We start from the raw sequence: 15,883 nt of genomic DNA on the forward strand, positions 1-15,883 counted from the left end.
ATGGCATCTTGTTTCCAACATGCCAGGAGGCGGAGAGAACATAAACAGACTTTTTGGGAGGTTCTTGTAAGAAATCCCCACTGAGCCCTGTCTGCCTACATAATAAGGAATCATTTCCAAAGGCAAGTAAAATAGAAGATGATTTTATCCTCAATTCACTGCAAAGCTACTATAAACTGCAATTACTTGATATTATAGGACGAAGTCATTATTTCTCTTAATTCTCAACAGAGAAGCTACTCAGACTCTTTTACAGATTATATCCAGAATATAGAAAGAACTCATATTTCAAATATTTCAAATTGGGTCAAAAATTCTCACCAGTGAGTTATTTGGTCTGGAAATACCAAATTAACATAGCTGCCCAAACTGAAAGTTAAAATGGTTTTGAGCACTTAAATATCTAATATTTAAATAACGCTATCTAAATGAATACACCTTTAAAAACCTGTACTTTTGTCTAAAATAAAAACACCTCATTTAACTACAGAGGAAATGGAAGGGATGGCCAGCCTGCTACCACCATGCTGTCTACGAAAGGCACCCCAGCTACTTCCTCTCCGCGACCCCAGCCTGATGTGCTACGCCACCTACTGTGCCTCCTCCTTAATGTTTCTACACCGCTCCTTCCAGAGGTGGCCAAGGCCGCAGGAAGAACGCTCAGTACCTCAGATCTCAGCTTCCCATTTTACCCAGCTCCCCCTTCCCTGTATACCTCCCTCCCTCCCTCGCGTCAGTGGAAAGGGAGAAATGTCTCCTGCTTTCATTTCCAGCATCCAATGAAGCAATGTTTAATTTTCTATTACAGTCTAATTTGTGCCTACAGGCGTCATTTTTTCATAGCTATAAGTGCACTACCAACTTCCATATTCTGCTTTTTTTTTTTAATTTTTTTTAATTTTTTTTTTTTCAACGTTTATTTATTTTTGGGACAGAGAGAGACAGAGCATGAACGGGGGAGGGGCAGAGAGAGAGGGAGACACAGAATCGGAAACAGGCTCCAGGCTCTGAGCCATCAGCCCAGAGCCCGACACGGGGCTCGAACTCACGGACCGCGAGATCGTGACCTGGCTGAAGTCAGACGCTTAACCGACTGCGCCACCCAGGCGCCCCCATATTCTGCTTTTTAAAGCATCACAAGCCTTTCGTCTGTTGTTACGCTGTTCGTAATAATTTTCATGACAATAATGACATTTTGTCAAGTGGATATATCCTTATTTAACCAAACCAGTCTCTAATTATTAGAAAATGAGCTTAGGGGCGCCTGGGTGGCTCAGTCAGTTAGGTGTCCGACTTCGGCTCAGGTCATGATCTCACGATTCGTGGGTTCAAGCCCCCACATTAGGGTCTCTGCTGTCAGTGCAGAGCTTGCTTTGGATCCTCCCTCCCTCCCTTCTCTCTGCCTCTCCCCTGCTCTCTGTGCTCTCTCTCTCCCAAAAAATAAACAAACGTTAAAAAAACATGAGCTTGGGGTACTTTTGCTGTTAAAAACAATGCTACACAAACATACATTTTTTAAAATTGCTTCCTTAAAATACATACCCAGAAACTTTTCTTAAAATAAGTTAAAAAATAAAATCCAAGGTCTCATTTGTTCCTAGAGCAAAAATCAATACACACTCTTTTTTGGACAAGGGTGATACGTAAGTCCATTTCTGTGTTGTTTTAAAGTAAACTGCCATGAAAATTGAGGGTAACTTAATCCTCTGTTCACTGCAAAACTATTATTAATTGTTCTCACTTGCTATTATTATAGGAGGATTACAATTAAGCAATTGATTAATAGCCTCTTATCCAGGGTCACAAGGAAAACTGGGTTTTTTTTGTTTTTTGTTTTTTTTTTTTGGAAAACTGGGTTTATTTGAAATGTTCTTCCAGAACTTTTAGGTTTCAAATATTTGTATGTTGACTGGACTGCTCCATGTCCTCATTGGATGAAATAACTGAAAAGTTATATGGGTCAGAGATAATTTCTAGCAGACCAGGAGATTTTTTTTAAATGCTGTATTTTACAATGGAAGGAACTGAGTTAACATCACACCCGGTCAGCTTGAACCGTAGAACATACATGAGAGCAGGTGAAAAGCTTTCAGGAGGAAATCTCGGAGGCAGCCAGTGCAATCTCATGCACAACCAGCCATGTGAATGTGGGAGCAATCGGGAAGCTGTGTGGGGCTGAGTTACAGGAAGTAGGGCTGCTTAGCACAACTCTGAAGGAGGCAGCTGCCTTGCCGTTACAAAGCTTCCTTTTAACCTTTGCTTTTCTTCCCACTCTAAGTCACCCTCCCATCCCTTCCACTGTGCTAAAAAGCAAAAATAAGCAAGCAAAATAAAAAAGTCCCACGGCTTCTTTTTTTTAATTAATTTTTAAAAAGACTTTATTTTTAAGTAATTTCTACACCCAACATGGGGTTCGAACCTACAACCCCGAGTCGTAAACTCCACCAACTGAGCCAGCCAGGTGCACTCCCCCCACAAAGTACCGCTGCTTCTAAGGTTTATGACTTGACTTGAGAAGAATCAGCTCAATGAACTGTGTAGCTGCTTCACTCCTCACCCCGCTCAGGCAGGTGCCAGGCACGGGAGGTGAGAACACATGGTCCTGGCTGCAGTCTGCCGACAGTCTAGGGGAAGCCGGTGCATAAGAACAGACAGAAGCCAGGTCGCTCAGGTCCATAATGCCCCTCCTGCCACTCGCCAGCCGCGTCATCCCGGGAAGCGACCCCCGTGGTGCCTCAATGGACTCTTCTGTACACAGGGCTTAGAAGACCCTACTCCAAGGACTCTTGGGGGATGAAGGGAGCTCATATACTCAAAGCACCCAGCACAGAGCCTGGCAGATGGCAACCACCACGTAAGCGTTTGGGGAGAGAGCCATGCTACTGAAGCTACAGGGCAGGAAGGTAAAATAGAAGCAAAGAGCAGAACATCGCTGGAATTATTCAGCCCCCAGGTGGATGGCATTTGTGGGAACTGTCGTGGAGACAGCACACCAAAAGGTGGTTGGACCAGGTACCTTCCAAGGTACTGTCCTACCCTCAGGCTAAGTGGTTTTATGTTTTATGTACAGTCACACACAAGAGATATCCCTGAGACTCATCTTACTCCGTATCCCCTCGACTATCAGCTTGCATTTCTACCACCTACAGCTCCCTCAAATCCTTCTCCTCTTCCTCTTTCCCTCCACCGTGGCCTTGGATCAGACCTTTATCGTCTCCATCGTCATAGTCACCTTGACTCTGGAGATAGTCTCCTAACTGCTCTCTGCTTATTGGAGAGTTTACCAAATCTCTTATCAACCTCTCACATCTGCCTTGGCTTTTTAAAATTACAAGGGGAAAAAAAAAAAAGCTTAGGGAGATCATATAAACTATTAAATTGCAAGGTCAAAGGACACCTACGATTGAGATGTTACAAGTAAGATCCCCCTTTTGTATTCCAGCAGGTAGCAGGCCAGAAGCTTCAGGGTCTAAAGTCACAGGCTACAGTTTTAAACTCTCTAGCAGTCGTGTTCTTAGAGCACCTTTCTCTCCCCCCACCCCTCACTGCTTCTGGACCCTCTGGTTCCTACAGGCAAACGACAGTGATCAAAGATGTGCGCTGTTTGTAAAGTATGTTTAATGAATCCGAGATGCCCAGGACTGGAAGAGATCTTGAGAGCCAGCCTAGTAACTTAGTTTTCTGGGGAAGCCTCCTTTACACCGTCTCAGAAAGTGATGAGTTTTCTTAGGAATCTGCAAGATGAGAACCGTACATTCACCTGGCATCAGTCTAGCTTCTCAAGTATGAAGGACCTTCTTCTGAAGTATAACCAAAAATCTCTCTTTGGGGGCATGGGGGGAGATAAAAGGACTCATGTTACTTAGTCGGGAACTTGTTTCTAACCGTACCTAACCTATTCCTAGGAAGGAATGAACATCTGATTTTTAAAAGCAACAGGAGGAAAAAATAATAAAGAAATAAACGCAACAACAGGGGGAAAAACGGGGGTATTTTTTATGCACAAATTTTAACAGTCATTGAGACCACTACTAAATCCCACCCCACCCCACCCCCCGCCCCAGCCAACCAAGAACTTGTTTTGGGGCTTTTCTGACAGTCCAAGGTCAGCCTTTCTTAATCTCAGGTCCCTCAGAGGGAAAGAGCTGCTGGGGAGATAATCTGGCTTTCATCAGGTCCCTGACTTTTTTCTTAACTGTGTTTTTCAAGCAGTCAGACTCAAAACAGGGCCCCACACGGCAAAATACTTTCTGAAGTCAACACAGTAAGCCTGTATATAATGTTAATCTGGATTAGCACCCACAATGTGACATGGCATAACAGGCTCTATGTTATGATGTTTAAAATTTTCCTGTGTATCCATAAATGGTTAGGAATTTTCCTACATTACTCAAAGTCTATGATTTTTTTAATCTGGAATCAGAACTTCAGACATCATCTTGGCTAAATATTAATCTCACTGCTTTTAAAGTGCTCCAATTCCAAAGGAATCAGGTTCCCTACTCTGGGATTTAACTAAATACTGGGTATTACCATGACTCAAATCTTCACTGGTGTTAGCAAGACAAGACTGCATAGATTAAAATAGTTTTTAAAATCTCAATTTGCATACATTTTAATGTGAAGGAAATCTGTTTCTATAATCTACATGTTTAGTATTTGATACATTTTTCTTCTTAAGGCCAAATTTTGATGGCAGTAGGGGAGAAAATGTGGTATTATATAATACGTATCTGGAAAGTGATTTCTACAACAATGTCCTCAAAGGAACAGTGTGTCTCCTCAGGGAACCCAACAGCGTGACACAGGGACTCAGAGGGGACACTGTGGGATTTTTTAAAATTTCAAGGAAAGCACAGCAACAACTGGTAGATATTATACTCATTTCTTTTTCTTTTTTTCCAAGTTTATTTATTTATTTTGAGAGAGAGGGAGAGAGTGAGTGAGCAAGGGAGGGGCAGAGCCCAACACGGGGCTCCCTCTCACAAACCACAAGATCATGACCTGAGCCGGGATGCCTGGGTGGCTCAGTCAGTTAAGTACCTGATTCCTGATTTCAGCTCAGGTCATGATCTTGTCACTTGTAAGTCCGAGCTCCGTGTTGGGCTATAAGCTGACAATGTGGAGCCTGCTTGGACTTCTCTCTCTCCCTCTCTCTTTGCCCCTTCCCCACTTGTGCTCCCTCTCTCTCAAAATAAACTTTAAACAAACAAAAAGATCATGACCTAAGCTGAAATCTAGAATCGACCCCTTAATTAAATAAGCCACCCAGACGCCCCTATTATCCTCACTTGTACTCTTAGATTCTCTGGACCTGACTACTTAATGCAATGGACAGTTAGGTATTCCTTTTGGCTTATGGGCACCATGAAAAAAAAAAAAAATACCAAGACCCTAGAGCATTACGAACTAACAGAGTTTGTGACCACTCTGTCTTAATCATTTCTTTTAAAGGTTTTGCTGTAGTTTGGTTGGGAAACTGGAGGTTAGATTAACTCAGGGAATGAGTTCCAGTACCTGATAACTCCTCTGTCCTCCACCTAAGCAGTATTCGAAAGAGTACATATACGACTAATAATATGTGTACTATTTTAGAGAAGAAAAAAAATTTAAAAAGAGAACACGTTTATTTTCTACCAACAAGAGCCCCCAGAGGATACTTCCACAGAGGTCACCCTGAGACTATTCAGCCTGGGAGAAAAGCCATCTGGCCTAATACTTGATAGGAAGTGAAAGGCAACATGTTATTATGTCAGTGTGGATTCCCAATAAAGACAGGGACAAAAGAGAAACACATTATTACATGCTATGAGGATCTTAATATAGCTATGGAGTCCAGGGAAAATGACAGAACTAGATCACTCCAACCCCCACTCAGGTCTCAGGGTGAGGCTTCGGCATATTGGGATTTTTAAAGTTGAAATGCTAACATTAACTCCTTTCGTTCTAGTCAAAACCATTCTTAAACATGCGGAGCCCTGCTTAAAGAGAAATATGTTGTCTTGGGGCGCCTGGGTGGCTCAGTCAGTTGAGCAACTGACTTCGACTCAGGTCATGATCTCACTGTTTGTGAGTTCGAGCCCCGCATCGAGCTCCGCATCTGTGCTGGCAGCTCAGAGCCTGAAGCCTGCTTCAGATTCTGTCTCCCTCTCTCTGCCCCTCCCCCCACTCATGCTCTGTCTCTCTCAAAAATAAATAAATGTTAAAGAAATTTTTTTAAAAGAAATATGTTGTCCAAACCTAGAAATCCAGATTACGGTCTCCACCTAAAGAAAGCAGTGCTCCTTGGAGAAATGGCTGATTATGAGTCTGGGACAGAAAACGGACGAGAGGAGCCTGGAGCATCTTGTCAACCAGACAGCAAGGAAGCCACACTTCTGTCAAAAGATTTGGGTGCCAACCTGAAGAGGCTCCAATTGGCCAAAAATGGCACAATTTGAACATTAATACAGATATAAACTATATAATATATGAGCTTTTTAGAGAAAGCTTTTATATTTTTCCCTTAGAAAGTTCCAAAAAGGCATGGAATAACAGGTTAAAGTTTTATTTAGGTTTACTGACAAAATTTATCAAGACACTTTACTTTCCAACTGGACACCCCCAGACTCTTCTCATAACAGGCCTTTTTTCCCTGAGTTCATTTGTTCCATAAAAAACAAAATAAAACAAAACAAACAAAACCTTCACTGGTCACCACTAGAGAATGACAGACCAATGTATCATTTTGACAACTGATAAATAACAAAAAGAAGTATATTTATCCAGGTCACAAGTACCTCTGGGTAACCCAATTGAACATGAGGGAAAGTTTCTCTTTACAGAAATATTCCAGCTAGTAGTGAACAAGGACTGACAGCCTGTCACCATCCTGCAACCCCTCATCAATCACCAAATCCAGGCATTAGGTATCACTGGTTGCTGACGTTCCAAAAAGGCAGAATCAGTCAGACATTATCTGCCTCTTGACGGAAGAACAAATGATCAATTATAAAGTCATGTTGCAAAAAAAAGGTGGGGGTAATGAATATGGAAAATCCCTAGATCTGAGTACTAATCTACTGGGAATACAGAGGACTACATTAAAGGCATACGGTCAGACAAATCTAGTCTGTAGGACAAACTAGTTTCTTTAACAACAAAATTAGAGTCTTAAAATACAGTGACCCATTGTTCCTGTTTCAAACCACTAGAAAAATTATGACATTTATGAGGCACTGGAAATCTGAGCACTTACTAGGTATTGCATGATATTAAAGCATTATTAATTTAGTATAGTAAGGACTCTTTTAAAAATAAGCACAATACCATTATCTTTTTTTAACAATGTGGGTTTTTTTTATTTTTTAAAAACATTTGAGAGAGACAGACAGAGCATGAGTGGGGGGGGGGGGCGGAGGGGGGCGCGTGCAGAGAGAGAAATGGAGACACAGAATCCAAAGCAGGCTCTAGGCTCTGAGCTGTCAGCACAAAGCCTGGTGTGAGGCTCGAACTCATGAACAATGAAATCATGACCTGAACTGAAGCCGGATGCTTAGCCGACTGAGCCACCCAGGCGCCCCTAAAAAAATCTTTAAAAATACTGTCAGAAAGCTGAGACTCAGGTGATGATCTAACACTGTATTTTGGACTAGACTATCAATGCAATCCAGTTATGAGAAATGATAAATCTCCCTTCCCCAGAAATACTCTTCTTTAAACACACACAGAAAAAGAAAAGGTTCACTGGGAACTCCGAGAAAGTAGAAACATTATCAGCAACTCAGTGTCCCGTCTTAAAAACAGCAAGTCAGTACAGCACAGTCAAGAAGATAATGACCAATAACCACTACCAAGCAATCCCCCAACACCTTTGTCAAAACACCAGGAAACCATCGCAGTTGGCAGTCGTCCAACGTCCCAAATCCTAGTTACTCCAAACCACTGCCAAGCTGGAAGCTTTTCTGAGGAAAGAGGTCTATTATTAGAGGAGCTGAAGATGTCCAGTTGAAAAGTACAACTATTTTCAGTTTATATTCGCCTAAATAAAACCTACCTGCTATCCCATGTCTAATTCTGACTCTTTCAAAGGGAGAGAAAATAAAAGCTTCCTCTAAAAAAGCAAGTTGGCTGCATTTTAGGGACTTACTCATGGCTCTTAAACTCTCTAAGCATCCCAGTTTCTACAAATATCAGAATATCCTTGGATTTGAAGGTATATCTATACAACGTGCACCCTTTTAGTCCTTCCACCTTGCTTCTATTAATACATATCACTCTTTGGAAAGCACTGAAAAAACAACCACCACTGACAGTGTATCGACACAAACACGTGCAGTACGGGCATTATCTTCTCTGAGATACTTCTCAAAGTTCTGTAAGTCCCATACATCATGATATTTAAGGATGAGGTTGCTTGTTTAGCAGCTTTATTGGTTCTTCAAACTCAAAAATCTCAAACTTTGTTTAGATTTTTCATTAGATCAGCAGGACAATAAATGTACTCTGGGATTTCTTCTTGAAGAAAGGGCAGGAAAAAAGAAACTTACAGGTAACTAAGTACCCAGAAACTCAGAGAAGGAAAAAATTCTGTAAGCCAGTAATTTTATCAAAATTATGATAATTACGAACAGCGATTTCTTTAAAGAGACTTACTGACCCAAGAGGAATTCTTTAAAGGGTTGAGCAGAACATGTGTTTACTGCAACCAGGGCATAGGATTCTGCAGGACCCATCCCCACCCCACCCCCCACAAAAGGGCCTCTCAGCATCTGGTGTGTTGGGCTTCGTGCACCTGACCATGGCCTCTTGTTAAACCACTGCTCACACACATGCGCGTCAACTCAACAAATGTTTGGTGAGCACTTAGGAAAACGATTCGTGTACAGCACGCTTTCTCTCAGAAATCCCACATAGTTCTCAGTGTATCAGCTTGTACCTATATATTTAATATAAAGCACGATACTGTTTTATTCCCATCTTCTACACAGGGAGGTCGAGTCAGGGACAGGTTAAATCACTTCAGTAAGGTCACAAGGTGAGTAAGTCACCACAATTTAAAAACCAAAACAAAATATAAAACTCTGTTCTGGTTTAGACCTAACATGCCATTTGTATTTACCCTTCCATGTGTCCTGTCCATTCTGTCCCCTCCAGTCCCATCTGTTACAAGCCATCCCACACATTCATGTCATCCATCACCAACCTCTGCATCAACTGCTCCTTGAGCACGCACTTGTCCCGAGCACTGCGTCAGGCACTGTGCCGAGTACAAATTCGATGGAGACATAGGCAGGTTCCTATCTAGAGGGCTTACACTTTTCCTATGAGTTTAAGATAATTTCCATAAAGTACAAATGATTTTGAGGACTCTTCCAGTAAAATCATGTTTTCCACAATCCTATTAAATAGGTTTAAAAATTTTAAGTATGAACAACTAGAAGCAAAACAAAAGTTAAAAACATAGGAACCTCTGCCACCCTCATTTCTCTCTCTGTACAGTCACGTTTCTCTAGGTTTCAACTCACATTCTCAATTCTCTCTCAAGTGAGAGCACACAGTCATAGTAGGCAGAACTGATATCTAGAACTTTATACCATGGTTTAATAATTCAAGTTTAAGATACATAAATATGGGGAAGGCACATATATTATCCATCTGTAATATTTTTAAAAATAAGCCAGAAGTTGAGCCACCTAGGTTTTTTAATATCCTATAAGGAAAACAAAACACATTTCATTCAACTATGAATCTTTTGATGACTAAGCAGCTCATGAGTATGTGTCAACAACAGTAAGATTCACAGCAAACACTAGAAACATCTAGAAGCTGTCACATAATATGGCAATCTCCACGTTAAATGACTTTGCACCTACCGTAGTGTCATTGCTGGTAACATAAACCAGGACATCAGAGGAGTTCCTGCCATTGATGTATCGGTAGCAGTTCCAAACACAGCTAATCAAGTAACCCTGTAAGTGAGTAATAACTATTAGATCTTTCATTTCAACTTCAGACGATTTTAAATACCGCCCCCCCCCCCCAGTTACAAAACTTTTATTTACATAACTAGTACGTGCACATAGTAACTCTACTAAACCAAAAAGTCTCTAAAATTACAAGTGTTGGGTACTTTTCTGCCAAAGGGTGCTGCTATAGCTTATTCTATCACACCACCCCGGAAGGCAGTGGGGGGCCGGGGAGGGGGGGGATAGGGAAGAGGAAGAGAATCTGTGAGAAAAGGTAGTTGGAAAGAGCAACAGCCACAAACATTTACTGCCCCCAGTGTCACAGGTCAATTTATTAACCCATTTCTCATCACATTTTAATTCTCTGTCTTTGGGATCTTTATTTTACTTTTATTATACGTGATTAAACAAGTCATACACAAGTTAGTTTTTTCAAAAACGTTCACAGCACATAAATTTGCTTCATGGTCAATAAAATTCACAAAAACATTTCCCATTTTCATAATGAAATATCCAAAGAAGATAATTACAATTAATGTCTCGAATAAAGATATGAATAAATAATGTCAGGAGCCAGGAATAAAGCGTGAGCTCGTGGGAGGTGTTCTATGTAGACTACGAGCCGCTTGCATTCCGCTCCAATCACCTGGAACTGGATTAAAGGACTTCAAAATCCCTTTCTAGCTGTACAATTCTTTGATCAAAAAATGTAATGATGTGGAAAGACTGGAACCCTCGTATGCTGCCGATGGGAATGTAAAATGGTCCAGCCGCTTTGGACAACAGTCTGGTGGTCCCCAAAAGGTTAAAGAAGGTACCATATGATCCAGCACTTCCACTCGTAGGTACGTGCTTAAGAGAAATGGGGCGCCTGGGTGGCGCAGTCGGTTAAGCGTCCGACTTCAGCCAGGTCACGATCTCGCGGTCTGTGAGTTCGAGCCCCGCGTCAGGCTCTGGGCTGATGGCTCAGAGCCTGGAGCCGGTTTCGATTCTGTGTCTCCCTCTCTCTCTGCCCCTCCCCCGTTCATGCTCTGTCTCTCTCTGTCCCAAAAATAAATAAACGTTAAAAAAAAAAAAAAAAGAGAGAAATGAAAACATGTGTCTGCACAAAATCTTGTACACAAATGTTCACAGCGGCATTATCTGTAATAGCCAGGAAGTGGAAACAACCCAAATATCCATCAACCGTCGATGCGGTAGATGAAATGTGGTACACGCATACGATGGAACAGTGTTCAGCCATAGAAAGGAAAGGAATTCTGACATATGCTGCAACCCGAATGAACCTTGGAAAATATTACGCTGAGTCAAAAACGGTCAGTCACAGAGGATCACATGCTGTATGATTCTATTTACATGAAATGTCTAGAACAGGCAAATCTACAGAGACAGAAAGTAGGTTAGTAGTTGCCAGGGGGAGGGGTTCTGGGGGTGGTGAGTGATAAAAATGTTCTAAAGTTATGCTGCTTAACCACAGAGCTGTGTTCACACAACTCCATGAATATACTAAGATCCACCGCGGGGCGCCTGGGTGGCGCAGTCGGTTAAGCGTCCGACTTCAGCCAGGTCACGATCTCGCGGTCTGTGAGTTCGAGCCCCGCGTCAGGCTCTGGGCTGATGGCTCAGAGCCTGGAGCCTGTTTCCGATTCTGTGTCTCCCTCTCTCTGCCCCTCCCCCGTTCATGCTCTGTCTCTCTCTGTCCCAAAAATAAATAAACGTTGAAAAAAAAAAAAAAAGTTAAAAAAAAAAAAAAGATCCACCGAATTGTACCCTTTTAACAGGAGACTTTTATGACACATGAATTACACTGCAACAAAGTTGTTTGTTATAAAACAAAGTTGTTTGTATAAAACAAAGTTGTTTGTTATAAAAGAAGATATTTAAGGACGAAAGGGGTGCTTGTCAACATTTCTCGGAAGAGTGAGATAAAACACTCTGTCGTATACTCAGAATGCTGTCTTAAGCTGCATTCATACTTAATGGTGATTACTTCTTATATTTAAGTATGCTGTGAAGATGTTAGGATGAAAATGTATAATGCTATTTTACAACATGTTCCTGAACAGCAATAATCTGAAACCAGATATCAACAATGAGAAAGAGAGGAAGGGCAGATTTCTTGAACAACGTACACAGTATGTTCAATTTACTCAAAGCTTCAGTTTACTCAGTAATGCCATTGTTTCTTTAGTGGGGAAAAAAAAAAGCCTTAGACTTTTTGGGAATTCCAATACAAATGAAGAAGAATGTTTGGACATATCAGTTACGTGTTATGTAAGAAGACTACTCATCCATTTTTTTAGCAGTGAACTGTAGCTATTCTTTAAGACAACGTGAGGCCCCTGCAAAGACAAATCTGTAACAGAAAGGCTGAACAGCAGAGGGGAAGTGTCCGGGGACTGGGACTTCACAAGCTTAGACGGCATTCTCGAGCGCCCCCTACAACACCACGTGCATTCACTTACTCAACACTCCAACAGGGGGAAAACCTCTGGCCTATTGTCACTAAAAACCCAATAACTGACTTCAGTGATCTTACTTCTTTCTTGACATTTCTGTAAGCTTATTCAACTTCAGGAGAATTAAATATCTAATATGTTTCCCAAATAACCTTGCATTGACAAATCATGTCCATCATGTATTTGCAGAGCTAGGTGGTAAGCATTGCTCCCTTTGTGGCCTTGGAACAGACTGAAACGGACTACGCGTCCTGGTTTGGGCTCCTAGGGAACCAGTGTGGTGATTAATCTTATTAAACAGTAACAGTGAAATCAGGTCGTGAGAGCCACTGATCAGGTAAACTGATATGTGAAGTCACAACATGTAGACTCATATTTATTTAGTCATTACTGAGTCTCTACGTGCAAGGCATCAGCTTAGTGCTAAGCGGAATATAAACATGAAGGCATAGTCTACGTTCCCAAGGAAATGCAGTCTAGTTAATAGATGTGTATGTAACGAAATATTAGGAGAAGTACACATTTCCCACAGGGTGGAGGCAGATTTGTATTGTGCCTTTTATTAGATCATAATGATAACTAAGTGTTTTGCAATTTATAAAAGCACCCTCGGGCAGAAATTGTTCTTATTCACGACCAAATCCCAGTACCTAGAACACAGCCTGGCACACGGAATACCCTTAATAAATATTTACGGAGAAAATGAATGAATGACACATCTTCCCATCCATTAGGGCACTTAAACCTCACAGTCACTGTACAGAATGTTTTCTTCACCATTATTGCTAGTTATTAAATGAGGAAACCATGGCTCTGGCCACTCAGCGAGAAGCAGCAGTGACAGAAGCTAAATCAGACTCAATAACTCCAAGCATTTCCAATACAAATGAAAATGTCTACTAATAAAAATGCCTTCAAGAGCACTCGGAGGTCCCAGCCTCCGAGCTCCTGGTAATGGCAGAAAGCGGCTTGGTCAGACTAACCTTCCTTCAGGCAAAAATGATAGAATCTGGAGTAAGACATGTGCACAACTTGAAAGCATGGAGGGTAGGTGGGGGGACCGAAAGCAGGCAGAAACTAAAGAGTCTACCTGTGAAAGACAAACTACCAGGAGTAGAGGATTGATAGTTGATGACCTTTTGCCAGAGGGTGCTGCCAACTCTGCATGTGACAGGGGTGACCTGGGGTGGCAAAGGACAACGTTCGGGGCTAACTGCGCAGCCGGAAGGCTGGGGTGAGAGGAGCAGAACCACACGGAGGGGTAAAGCCTCCAAATCCGTGTATAAAATTGGCCCAAACCTGAAGCACGGAACTACACAGGCAACATCAACATATTCAGAGTTTCGTGGGGAAAATGTAGACACAAATAATCCCCTACTCCTCTTCATCATATTACCTGCTTGAAGTGACTTTTCTCCCTAAATGAGGCTTCTTCAAGCTTTCTGATGCTTGATTATTTAAAAAAAATTTTTTTAAGTTTATTTATTTATTTTGAGAGCAAGAGTGCACAAGTGGGAAAGGGGCAGAGAGAAGGAGTGACAGAATCCCAAGCAAGCTCCACACTGTCAACACAGAGCCCGAAGCGGGGCTCAAACTCCTCAACTGTGAGATCACGACCTGAGCGGAGACCCAGAATTGGACGCTCAGATGTTTAGCCGACTGTGCCACCCAAATGCCCCAAGGCTTGCTTTTTTAAGAACTGGGTAAGTTTACACCAAAATAAACACGATGAGAGACCTTAAGGATTAAAAGTTCAAAGTCTAGTAACAATTTAGAAATTTTTACTTATTGGTAGCACACAAGCACAAATTATAGTGATGTTTTTATCATCAGGTTCACAAAAATGAAAAAGGAGAGCTGGTACTCCACTGCTGAGGTGGGGGAAACAGTGCTGACAGGGTGTCAGTCACCCAGTTTGGGGGGAGATCAATTTGACAACCTATCAAAAGCCCTCCAACTACGCATACCCTCTAAGTTTAAGAAATGTATCTTGAGGAAATAAATATACTGAAGACGAAGTAAAAATATTCATTGCAGGAGCGCCTGGGTGGCTCAGTCGATTAAGCATCCAGCTTCAGCTCAGGTCACGATCTCATGGTTTGTGAGTTCAAGCCCTGCATCAGGCCGTCTGCTGTTAGCACAGAGCCAGCTTCAGGTCCTCTGTCTCCCTCTCTCTGCCCCTCCTCCACTTGCTCTCTCTCTCTCTCTTGAAAATAAACATTTAAAAAAATATATTCACTGCAGCACTATTAACAAGTGAAAAAGTAGAAACTGTCTTGATGTCCAACAAAAAGTAATTTATTAAATAATGATAAATTCATACACCAGATGGTTAGAGAACACTGTTCAAAATATATTACATTTTTTTTTTCAACGTTTATTTATTTTTGGGACAGAGAGAGACAGAGCATGAACGGGGGAGGGGCAGAGAGAGAGGGAGACACAGAATCGGAAACAGGCTCCAGGCTCTGAGCCATCAGCCCAGAGCCTGACGCGGGGCTCGAACTCACGGACCGCGAGATCGTGACCTGGCTGAAGTCGGACGCTTAACCGACTGCGCCACCCAGGCGCCCCAATATATTACATTTTAAAAACAAATTACAAAAGAAAGTGCACACAGACATTGTAATGGCTGTTGCAGTATATGAGACATACAACCTAATGTATAACATTAATGTATTCCCATCCAAATGGATTTTGGAATAACCCTTGGTTGGCCTGTGGAAGTGTGGTTACTGTTACTCTCATATAAATAAGAGAAAGAACAGAATTGTTAGGAAATAAGAAAACAGGTCAGAAATCTAAAGCAAGAAAAAAAACTGACACAAGTTTGCTTACTTCTTCAACATTCATGAATACATTTAATAATATTTAAGCCGTAAGTAAAATATTCACACTTACCTTAAAAGTCAAGATAATGCTGATAAACAGAAGAATAATAAGGACCAAGCAGGTAGGATTCACGGACATGATATCATCTCTGTAGGGAAAATTAGGAGGCTGCAAATAAAAAGTGCCTCATTAGCAAATCTCATTAATCATTCAGGATTATACTCTTTAGGCATTCACCAGCTATGCTTATTAAAAAGCAATTAAAGCAGACAGTTATTATGTAAGACCCCTACAAACTTTCTAGCCTACCTCTACTAATTAAAGAGTAACAAACGGTTTGTGGGGAGAGGTCAGTGTACTCATAATTCAGGCAATAACTCGTGAAAAGAAAAATCAGAGGAAGGTTCATTAAATGAGACCTGAAAATGTAACACTGCCTCCTATGATCCAGAAAATTAGAAGTCAGTAGTCTATATATACCTCTGACACTGAGATTTTATGCAAATTCTGGACCACTCTAAAGGGCTTGCACAGGGCAAGGAGGAAAAAGTATTAAAATCCTCTTTTATTTATACAGAGTATTTTTGCTAATGCTGCTTCTCTTCAAAGAGCAAATCTTTTACACTAGTAGGTATTCACAGCATT

General features: G+C 41.5%; 1 protein-coding gene across 1 annotated transcript in view; it reads right to left on the minus strand.

The window, feature by feature from the left end:
- Positions 1-15,883, minus strand: part of LAPTM4B (lysosomal protein transmembrane 4 beta) — a 79,043-nt gene that overhangs the window by 12,544 nt on the left and 50,616 nt on the right. The window contains exons 5-6 of the mRNA XM_045454121.1: positions 15,308-15,406; positions 9,855-9,950 (exon numbers count right to left, since the gene is read on the minus strand). Of these exons, the coding sequence (XP_045310077.1) occupies positions 9,855-9,950; positions 15,308-15,406 (195 nt within the window). The remainder of the gene's footprint in view (positions 1-9,854; positions 9,951-15,307; positions 15,407-15,883) is intronic.

Source organism: Leopardus geoffroyi, chromosome C3 (genome assembly GCF_018350155.1).
Source record: "Leopardus geoffroyi isolate Oge1 chromosome C3, O.geoffroyi_Oge1_pat1.0, whole genome shotgun sequence".
Lineage (NCBI taxonomy): Eukaryota > Metazoa > Chordata > Mammalia > Carnivora > Felidae > Leopardus > Leopardus geoffroyi.